The sequence below is a fragment of the Mandrillus leucophaeus genome, unplaced genomic scaffold (assembly GCF_000951045.1).
Source record: "Mandrillus leucophaeus isolate KB7577 unplaced genomic scaffold, Mleu.le_1.0 Scaffold69, whole genome shotgun sequence".
Classification (NCBI taxonomy): Eukaryota; Metazoa; Chordata; class Mammalia; order Primates; family Cercopithecidae; genus Mandrillus; species Mandrillus leucophaeus.
In genome coordinates, this window is record NW_012107474.1 from 2,777,828 (window position 1) to 2,788,650 (window position 10,823).

The window sequence follows — 10,823 nt, forward strand, 5'->3', positions numbered from 1 at the left end:
CCTACATCTGAACAATAAGTAAATTTAAAAAATGAGACAAGTGACTAATAACCAAAATGGAAGACCACCCCCCACTTCAGTGCCACTTAGGAACACGGGCTTGTGGCCACAGTCTAAGTGTCCACAGCGACGTCTGACAGCAGGACTAGAAGGGGACGTTTTATGAAATGTCCTCCTGGGCGTTTCTCTCCTAGGAATGGCTCCCAGCCTCTGCCATGGAGCAGGACCTCCACAAGAAAAAGCAGCAGAGGGTCCCCCCATGGGGCAGGACCTCTCACTTTTGGCCTCCCACCATCCCAAGGTGCATCCACTAACAACACATCACAGTTCTGTTATACCTTTTTTTCTTCTTCTTCCTTTTTGTGGAGAATGAGGTCTCGCTATATTGCTCAGGCAGGTCTCGAACTCCTGGTCTTAAGCTATCTCCCACCTCTGCCTCCCCGAGAGCTGGGATTACAGGCGTGAGCCACCGCACCCGGCCTCACATCACCGTTTTGTATGAGTGTGGGGCTTAGGGGACAGCAGCACCCTAGAGAAATAGTTATTTTTTTTTCTTTTTTTAAGACGGAGTCTCGCTCTGTTGCCCAGGCTGGAGTGCAGCAGCACCATCTCAGCTCACTGTAAGGTCTACCTCCTGGGTTCACGCTGTTCTCCTGCCTCGGCCTCCCAAGTAGCTGGGACTACAGGCGCCCATCACCACGCCCAGCTAATTTTTTGTATTTTTAGTAGAGATGGGGTTTCACTGTGTTAGCCAGGATGGTCTCGATCTCCTGACCTTGTGATCTACCTGCCTCGGCCTCCCAAAGTGCTGGGATTACAGGTGTGAGCTACCGCGCCTGACCGAAAAACAGCTCTAAAGAGGCAGGCAGGATGCAGTCCATAATGAGGTATTGATATGAAAACTTAGGTTGAATCTGGTTTATTCCTAAGTCTCCTGCTCCCACTGCCCATTCAAAGAACTCATATTTTTAGTCAGGCGCAGTGACTCACACCCATGATCCCAGGACTTTGAGAGGCTAGGGTGGGAGGATCACTTGAGGCCAGGAGTTTGAGAACAGCCTGGGCAACACAGCAAGACCTGTCTCAGTTGGGAAAAAAGAAAACAAGGGATCTCCTATTTTCAGCAAGATTTCACTATATATTGGTGCCAGCATTTCCAAGTGCTCTACCGTGCTGACAGGCATGATTTCGGGAAGCAGGGCACCTTACCAGTTGTTGACTTGGAGTAGTGTCAAATTTGTCTGAGCAGCAATCTGTTTTTTCTCATCCTCTGTTGGGTAGGGATGCTGAAAATAAAAAGGAGGGTTACCACGGCCTTCGAGTTTACAAAGGAAATCAAGATGATCTAGGCAAAATGTGAGCATTACATAATCATCAGAAAATAATGGTAACATCAACAGTGCTTCTAGCCAAAACCTAACTGGAGTCTCACAGAACAAAGTGTTTCTCCTAGTACCAGGAACGTCCTAGTGCCTCAGTGGCTGGTTAGTGCACAGGTCAAGGTGGGCCGCCCCCATGTCTAGGTTCAGCGCTTGGCCACCCCCATGTCTAACGGTTCAGAGGTGACGATAACAGCAGTGACATCACCAGGATCAGCTATGCCGTCCAGCGGTGAGTCTACATCAGGCTTGATACAATCTACAGACTTTGTATCAACTTTATTGAACTTTAACTTACGAACAATAAACTACATCCATGTAAACAGGATGGATGGATGGATGGATTCTGGCCCAGGAGCCTCTGCCACAAGCAACACACAGCACATTTCAATTACCTTGTCCATTCTATAATAATTCACTGATTCCTCAGAAGCACCTGCTGAGATGGTCACTGTCACTGTCTTTATTTTACAGAAAAGGAGACTGAGGCATGAAGTGTTTACAAACTGCCCCCATCCCACAGCTGGTGAAACGGGTGGAGTAGGAAATGGCCAGGCAGGCTGGGGGACACGTTGCCATCATGGGTACCACAAGAATCAACTGACACTGGGATGAGCTGATGCCATCGACGGCTTTCCTGGGATGAGATCTCTGCTGGATTCACCTGTGCTGTAAGGAACTGAACCCAGGGCTGGCACCAGGAGTGCCCGCTATGCTATTCTTTTATGTATGATTGAAACATTTCACATACAAAAAATCCAACCAGAGGGCTGGGCAGGGTGCCTCACGCTGTAATCTCAGCACTTTGGGAGGCCAAGACAGGTGGATCACTTGAGGTCAGGAGTTTGAGACCAGCCTGGCCAATATGGTGAAACCCCATCTCTACTAAAAATACAAAAAATGAGCTGGGTGTGGAGGCGGGTGCCTGTATGCCCAGCTACTTGGGAGGCTAAGGCAGGAGAATTGCTTGAACCTGGGAGGCGGAGGCTGTAGTGAGCTGAGATCACCCCACTGCACTCCAGCCTGGGCAACAAGAGCAAAACTCCATCTAAAAAAAAAAAAATCTGGCCGGGTGCAGTGGCTCATGCCTGTAATCCCAGTATTTTGGAAGGCCAAGGTGGGTGGATCACGAAGTCAGGAGATCAAGACCATCCTGGCTAACATGGTGAAACTGCGTCTCTACTAAAAATACAAAAAATTAGCCGGGCCTGGTGGTACGCACCTGTAGTCCCAGCTACTTGGGAGGCTGAGGCAGGAGAATTGCTTGAACCCAGGAAACAGAGGTTGCAGTGAGCCGAGATCGCCCCACAGCACTCCAGCCTGGGAGTGCAGGAAAAAAAAAAAAAAAAAAAAAAATCCAACCAGAACTAAATAACAAAACTCACAGAAGTACCAACCATAAATGATTTCTAGCTATGCTAAATAATTTCTCCAAGATTGATGACTGTCTATATGTGGAAACCAACGCGACATTTACTCTAAAACCTGAATGCACTAAAGTCCCTGATTTTGGATCAACAGGGACGCAGGAGAATGAACGGCACCAACTGAGTCAGCAGAGGGAGTTTACTCGGCTTTGATGTGAAAGGGACGTTGAGAGTGGCGTGGAGACACCCCTGCTTATCGCAGGCGGATGGAGCAGCCTCGGATGTGCCTCAGCAGTGATGCGCTTGTTTCCTCAAACTAACTGGCAGTGTGACTCAACTTGATTCCATCAATGAGCGTGTGGCTCTGAGCTCAAAGTCATGGAAACAGAAATACTGTTCTCCCCCTTTAAAAAGCTCATAAAATCGAAACAGAGCAGGAAACACCAGCACACAAGCAGAAAACACCAAACGGCCAGAGATGCTGCCCCAGAGTGTGCGGGAAGCACAGGGGGACGGCGCTGCCAAGAAACGAGGGCAAGGAGGGGCTGAGGACGCCTCACGGGAAGAAAAGCAGTATCTTCACTGGACATGATGAGCGGGTTTATTGTTTCAGAAATTATTAAAACATTCAAGGAAAGCTGAAAGGAGAGTACTCACCCAATCCCACCACTTGGTGTTGTTCTATGAGTACATTATACATATACTGATTGGCTGTAATAATCACGATGTGTGTAAATATAGCGACATGCTGCCTTGTGACTTCCTATCCTTCACTAAACCTCCCAACTGCTTAGAGCCCTCATTCCTTATGTTAACTATCCGTGTGATACTCCATCAAACCGGTACGTCCTCATCTACATGCCGACCCGCTTTCCATTATTATACTGAACAACACTAACATTCTTACACAAATCTCTCCATTTCCTTGTGACTGATCTCTTTGGGCCAGTTTCTCAGAGCGGCCCGGCTGCTCACAGGTGGCACTTCTTTCTCCTGACATGTGCTGCTCGCTACCTTACGTCCGTGGAAGCAGCTCGGTGGAGACCAAGAGGCCAGGGCAAGCAAGCGGAAGAGGCACAGCCAAGGCTCCTGCCAGGCCTTCCGCCCAGGGGAGGGCCCTTCCCCTCCCGGGACCACCCAGTAACACCACCTGTCAGTTTCAAGCCCTCGGGCCAGTCACTCCCATGGACCCCTTCCTCAACCGAGGAGCCCGAGGCAGCCAGAGAAAAGTGGGCCACGAGATGGCGAGATGACCATGGCTCAGGGTCCCATGGTCAGGGGAGGGTAAGGACAGAGTGCTGAGGAGAAACAGGCCTCAGCCCCAGTGGAGGTGCCCTGGAGAGGAGACAGCAGGAGGGAAGGGCAGATGCCGCACAGAAGGCCGAGGAGGAGGAGGCTGAGAAGACGGGCGGATATGGCCACAGTCCCACACCAATCAGCGGTGACAGCGGGAGAGAAGGGCGAACACTTAGGGCCAAGCCAAACTGGCGTCTGCCTTCCTGCCTCGGCCTCCCTGTGCTTGCCCCAGGAGAGCCCCGCCTGCTCTCTTCTGCCCTGGATCAGCAGGCTGGCAGCAATGGTGACACACAGCCTGCGGAGCAGGTCCCCCCAAGCAACTCAGCAAGCAGGCCCACCACCGCACTTCCTAAGATGTCCTGGGGACGGGGAGAACCCGCGGCCATGCCCCGGCGGAGGAAGCCGGGTGCACATGTGCTGGGTAAACTGACGCTCCCCGTGGGACAGACTCGCTTCCAGCAAAAGGTACCCACCCAGTGGCCCGCCCGTAGGTGCACCCGGCACTGAGATGTCTCTAACCGGTCTCGGCTTCCTTGTCAACCCAACACACAGAAACACAGCAACTTCCCCTGTGCGGCCCCAGAACACCCCTTCTCTGCCCACTTTTCTGGCTCACCTGATCCCATCGCCCTTCGTGGTGGCCTGTCTCGCACACACGTGCACAGCTCACACGCGCCCGGGTGCTCCTTCACGACGGCCCTCACTGCCCTTCAAGTTTCCTGCAGCAGTGCCCCACGCTCCCCCTATTATGGACATGCCACGAAGTCCTGAAAGTCAGGCCTTTGACTTTCTGAGCCCAGAGAAGTAACCCTTTTCCATGACACATAAGCCAGAGAGCAAGTGTCGCAGAGAGCTGCAAGGCAAGGGCCGGCCCAGCCGTCCTTACCCCGATGTGCTGGAAGAGCCAGGACCGCATCACGTTTGTGGCGTGCTTCGGCAGGACGCCCCTCTTGTTCTTAGATGAACCATCATCTTGATGCAAGATGCTGAGATCTTGATTTAACTGTAACTGAAGCTTTTAAACAGTTGAAAAATAACATTAGAAAGCATAGGAAATTCTCACATATCGAAGTACTTACAACTGCAGGTGGAGAAAACAGCCAAGGATTGGACAGGGAAAGGACTAGTAGTCAAGGCCCATGCACAGGAACCCTGTGTGGACTGATGTTTCAGGACGTGGTTCCCTCCACATTACTGGGCTTTTCTTTTTTTTTTTGAGACAGGATCTTGCTCTGTCGCTCAGGCTGGAGTGCAGTGGTGCAATCACGGCTCACTGCAGCCTTGAACTCCTGGGCTCAAGCGATTCTTCCAGCTCAGCCTCCTGGGTAGCTGGGACCAGACTCACATGTCACCACACCCATCTAATTTCGTCTACTTTTTGTAGAGGCAGGGTCTCGCCCTGTTGCCCAGGCTGGCACGTGATAAGTCTTTGCACTAGTGACTTGGCTCTGCAGAGGCCTCTCAGGCAGGGAGGCTCAGAGCCTATCCTCTGCAGGCAGGAATGCCGTGCTCCTCTCACCCACCACCTGTTCCCACCTGTGTCTCCTGCAGTGAGGTCAGTGAGAACATGTGACTTCCTAGCCAAAAAGGGATGTCAAGAACCAATGAGAATGAACAGGGACACCAGAAAATCCAACTCTCAAGAGTAGGATACGCCAGGGGAGCAGAGGGGAAAGAAACAGAAACAGCACAAAGGCAGAAAGAGGGGCCGCAGAACAGGAGAGCACAGGCTGACTCCTTGTTTCAAATGCCTCTGCAGGCACTGGAGATACGGACCTTCCCTCCTGTCACCCAGGAAAGAGCAGGCTACTCTGCCAACTCGATTTTAAAAGAAAAAGATGTGAATGGCATTTCTTTGTTAAATTCTTTCTCACAAAACACGAGAGAAGATCTGCTCGTTACAAGCCGTGCTCCAGGCCCTGGCACGGCCTCCCTCACATGTCATATCCCTCCCCAGGTGCCTGCTGAGATGACGCTGCCACTGCGCACTGCACAGACCAGGGAAGGAAGGAAGCAAAATCACTCCGTAGGGCCCGCAGCATGGATAGGTCAGCCTATTTAAGAACTCACATATAAATCTAACTTCAGTCCGGGCACGGTGGCTCACACCTGTAATCCTGGCACTTTGGGAGGCCAAGGCAGGAGGACTATTTGAGCCCAGGAGTTCAAGACCAGCCTGGGCAACATAGGGAGACCTTGTCTTTACAAAAATATTTAAAAATTAACTGGGCAAGGTGGCACATGCCTGTAGTCCCAGCTACTCAGGAGGCGGAGGCGGGAGGATTGCTTGAGCCTGGGAGGTCAAGGCTGCAGGGAGCTGTGTTTGTGCCACTGTACTCCAGCTTGGGTAACAGAGCAAGACCTTGTCTCTTGGGGAAAAAAAAAAAAAAAGGAAAAAAGAACAGAGAGATACCCACATTTAAAAAAAAAAAAAAATCAGAGCACCTGCAAAAAAAGAGAAGCCTCTAAAAGATGAGAAAAACACAAAAGATTGGAAAAAAGAACACCAACCTTCTTGAGAGCCGGGTGCGGCAGCTCACGCCTGTAATCCCAGCACTTTGGGAGGCCGAGGCAGGCAGATTGCTTGAGCCCGGGATTTCGAGACCAGACTGGCCAACATGGTGAAACCCATTTCTACTAAAAATACAAAAATTAGCTGGGCATAGTGACACACACATGTAATCCCAGCTACTCAGGAGGCTGAGGCAGGAGAATCACTTGAATTTGGGAGGTGGAGGTTGCAGTGAGCCGAGATCACACCACTACACCCCAGCTTGGGCGACAGAGTGAGACTTCATCTCAGAAAAACAAAACACAAAAGTAATGCTTTCTCAATGTGGGGTAGAAAGGATTTTCAACCCGGAATTCTACAAGTAAACAGAGCATATCAAATATGAGATCAAAATAAACTCATTTTTAGGTTTGCAAAGTCTCAAAAAAAATGTGAGTTTTTTGTTTATTTTATTTTATTTTATTTGAGATGGAGTTTTTCTCTTGTTGCCCAGGCTGAAGTGCAGTGGCATGATTTTGGCTCACTGCAACCTCCGCCTCCCAGATCAAGTGATTCTCCTGCCTCAGCCTCCCGAGTAGCTGGGATTATAGACATGCACCCGACGTCCAGCTAATTTTTGCATTTTTAGTAGAGACGGGGTTTCACTACGTTGGACAAGCTAGTCTCAAACTCCTAACCTCAAGAGATCTAACCATCTTGGCCTCCCAAAGTGCTGGGATTAGAGGCGTGGGCCACCGTACCCGGCCAGAATCAATGTGTTTTTTTTGTTTGTTTGTTTTGTTTTTTTTTTGAGATGGAGTCTCACTCTGTCGCCCAGGCAGGAGTGCAGTAGCACGATATCGGCTCACTGCAACCTCTGCTTCCTGGGTTCAAGCAATTCTCCTGCCTCAGCCTCCCAAGTAGCTGGGATTACAGGCATGCACCACTGCGCCCAGCTAATTTTTGTATTTTTAGGGATGGGCTTTCACCATATTGGCCAGGCTAATCTCAAACTCCTGACCTCGTGACCTGCCCGCCTTGGCCTTTACTGGGAATTCAGGCGTCACCGTGCCCGGTCCAGAATCAATGTTCTTAAAGTAAGAACTGATAACACACACCAAAGACTGGCAAGGTTCGGAAGCCACAGAGATTGCGTCACTGCGCTCCAGCCTGGGTGACAGAGAGGCCTGAAAGCCCGGGCCCAACAACACTGTCATGATGGAGGTGTGGGCCAGGCTCTCTGGTCTGAAAAGTTTGCCTGGCAGTTCTGCTGTGCCCTCTGTGGGGACCGCGAGGGAGTGTGTGCCTACAAGACCTCTGCCCCTGGTGGATGCACACATGATCCAACGCTAGCACTGGATAACTGTGCGGGGGGGCGGGGGCTGGCGGGGGTGGTTATGAGTGACTTTTTTCCTGTTCCTTCAGAATTTTCTGAACTTTGCAAATTCTCTACAATGAGAGAGATAAGAGTACAAAGAAACAAAACACTGACATTCAGAGAAACCAGAAATTGCTACACAAGAGAAAGGCTCTTCAGGCAGAGGGAAGAGCTCATGCTTGTTCTACCTGTGCCCCTCCCTTTGTGGGCAGCACTCGCCCCCAAAGCCTTCCATAAAATGGCGCACGCACCTGGGAGTTCTGGATCCTAATTGTCCCGGGCGACAATGTCTGTGTGACCACTTGGCCTTGGGGAGTGACGACCGTGACAGGCTGATACACTGTGCCACCTCGAAAGGGAGAATAAAAAATATGAGGCTGCTTTTAAGTCTCAATGATTTAAGCCATTCTTCTTTTTTCTGTTTCTGTAGAGACAGGGATCTTGCTTTGTTGCCCAGGATGGTCTCTAACCCCTGGTCTCAACTCATCCTCTCGCCTTGGCCTCCCAAAGTGCTAGGATTACAGACGTGAGGCACTGTGACCAGCCCTCTTCTTGATATACTTACAAAAGGAATAAAATCCCTAGTTTGATGAGCTTTTTAATCATTTCAAATGATCAACAATCCTTTGCCAGTTGACTTGTCACTATAAAGTATCACAAACTCCCTGGGTAGGCTACTCGGGCACCTGCAGCAGTGGGTGGGCAGGTGGGTGAGCACTAGGTGCCCGGCAGCCCACACAGTCCGCCTCACACACCACCAACCGACCTGGGGCGTGAGGGCTCCCTTCCTTCTGCAAGCCTCTGTTTTCTACTTTTTCCTAAAATTAGCACATGTTAAGGATTTGGGCAAGGGTACTAAATAATAACTATTTTATTCTAGTTATATTTTTGGATAAATGGTGCTTTCTTTTTCCCACTGAGGTTTCCCTTTGTGCTATTATGTGAGGTCTTTGGTGTAAATTTCTACCCCTCCCTCCCTGCCTGTCCCATTTCCATGATGCTTTGTGTTTTCAATGTTCTCTACGCACCAGGAAACTCTGGAGTCTGTCCCCTTCCTGTAACAGTTTTTGTTCTACAAGTAATACTAACGCTAAGATTGCATTTTTATTTGATTATCATCAATTAATGATAAAACTTAAGATTTTCAGGGTGCTATTAAAAGCACAACAAAAAACTATGTTATTTGAAAATGACAACTGGTTTTTGGTGTTATTTTCAACTCCTATATAAAACCTTTTTTCTTTCCAATATATTTTTGGTAGAGAAATAAACATAATCTACATAAAATATTTGTTATTGAGTATTAACAAGAAAGAGGCGTTCAGAGACCTCTAGCTTTTAACATTGCTATATTAGAAAATGGCATTAACTTAAAATTATATTTATACTGTCAATCTAACACACAGGACCACTTTCTGCAAAACCTCATGGAGAGCGTGTCCATTTTTCCGTCATCGTACCTGCCACGGTCGCCATGGCTACGTTTCCCTGCTGCAGCGCAGACGCCGGCACCACAATTCCTTGAGGGCTGATGGTGCCTGTAATGGCACTTTGAATCTGCTGCAAGTCAGAACACACACGTTGAAAGAATTACTAGAAAACAGAAAACCCATGTTTAAAACTTTAAAATAAGTAGCATAATGACACTATTAAAAAGGGAAGGAGAAGCTTGAGGGAAAGAACACCCTCAGATGATGTGGCTTCGGAACGCACGCACCACACACGGAAAGCAAGAGATGCACAACGGTGTATTAAACACAAGCCAGCCTGCAACGTCAGCCCGCACTGTGGCTCCCAAAAGATTACCGTCATCTCACTGCCATATTCCACGTGCCTTACAGCCCAGGAGGATGACAAGGAAGACCCTGCATTCTGATCACACACCTTTTTTGATAGACTTGGCTTGGTGGACTCTTGAGTGTTCCATGAACCAAGCTCTCCCTGACCGGTAAGAACATTCAAGAGATTATAGCACGGGCCTGGGAGGCACTGGAAGTGAGCAGGGCTGAGGTATTCCAAGTTGTGCTGAGGAGTCAGCCTCTGGCACCCACCTTGACTCTTGACCCCAGCACAAGTGTGATCATGGCTTTCCCCGGTGCTCTTGCTTGTACAGTGCTTGGAACTGTGCCCGGCCCACAGCGAGCTCCATGCCAATGTTCGTCCATGCGCCATGGAGGACTCTAGGCATCTGGGGTTAGATCCACATGGGCCACTTTATCCACTGACTGTGAAGCCTGGGTGGGCAGCTGGCAGGGGAGAGGAGCCTACGGTGCCGGGCCCGGCACACTCACATGCCCCGACATGTGAGCAGTTAAATAGCATAAGGGCACACCACCCCAAAGCGTTGACTCTGTGGGCCACCACTGAGCGGAACGTGTAAGCTTAGCGGCTACGCTTCAAGCCTGCCACATTAATTTGGTTGTAATAAAAGTTCAGCTAGTCAAATCAATCATCCCAGCTCCCACCTTAAGATCTTAGAAAAACAGGAACATCACAAACCCAAAGCAGAAGAAAGGAAATAATAAAGATCAAAGTGAAATCAATGAAACTGAAAACAGAAAAACAACCAAAAAAAAAAAAAATCAATAAAACAAAATACTGTTCTTTGAAAATTACACAAACCTCTAGAAAGACCAAAAAAAAAAAAAAAAAAAGAGAGAGACACAAAAGACCAATATCAGAAATAAAACCAGGAGAGATCACTACAGACCCTGCTAACACCAAAAGGCTATGAAGAGGCTGGGCGCGGTGGCTCAAGCCTGTAATCCCAGCACTTTGGGAGGCTGAGACGGGCAGATCATGAGGTCAGGAGATCGAGACCATCCTGGCCAACACAGTGAAACCCCGTCTCTACTAAAAAATACAAAAAAATTAGCCGGGCATGGTGGTGGGCGCCTGTAGTCCCAGCTACT

At 49.3% G+C, this 10,823-nt stretch overlaps 1 protein-coding gene across 3 annotated transcripts in view; it reads right to left on the reverse strand.

Annotated features, from left to right (window-relative positions):
- The window catches only part of PKNOX1 (PBX/knotted 1 homeobox 1), a 32,759-nt gene that overhangs the window by 10,567 nt on the left and 11,369 nt on the right, over positions 1-10,823 (reverse strand). For 2 of the 3 annotated variants that reach the window (XM_012002546.1, XM_012002548.1), the window contains 4 exons: positions 9,372-9,471; positions 8,163-8,260; positions 4,929-5,057; positions 1,210-1,286 (listed from right to left, as the gene is read on the reverse strand). In XM_012002546.1, the coding sequence (XP_011857936.1) occupies positions 1,210-1,286; positions 4,929-5,057; positions 8,163-8,260; positions 9,372-9,471 (404 nt within the window). The remainder of the gene's footprint in view (positions 1-1,209; positions 1,287-4,928; positions 5,058-8,162; positions 8,261-9,371; positions 9,472-10,823) is intronic. The other variant, XM_012002547.1, reaches the window with a different exon arrangement.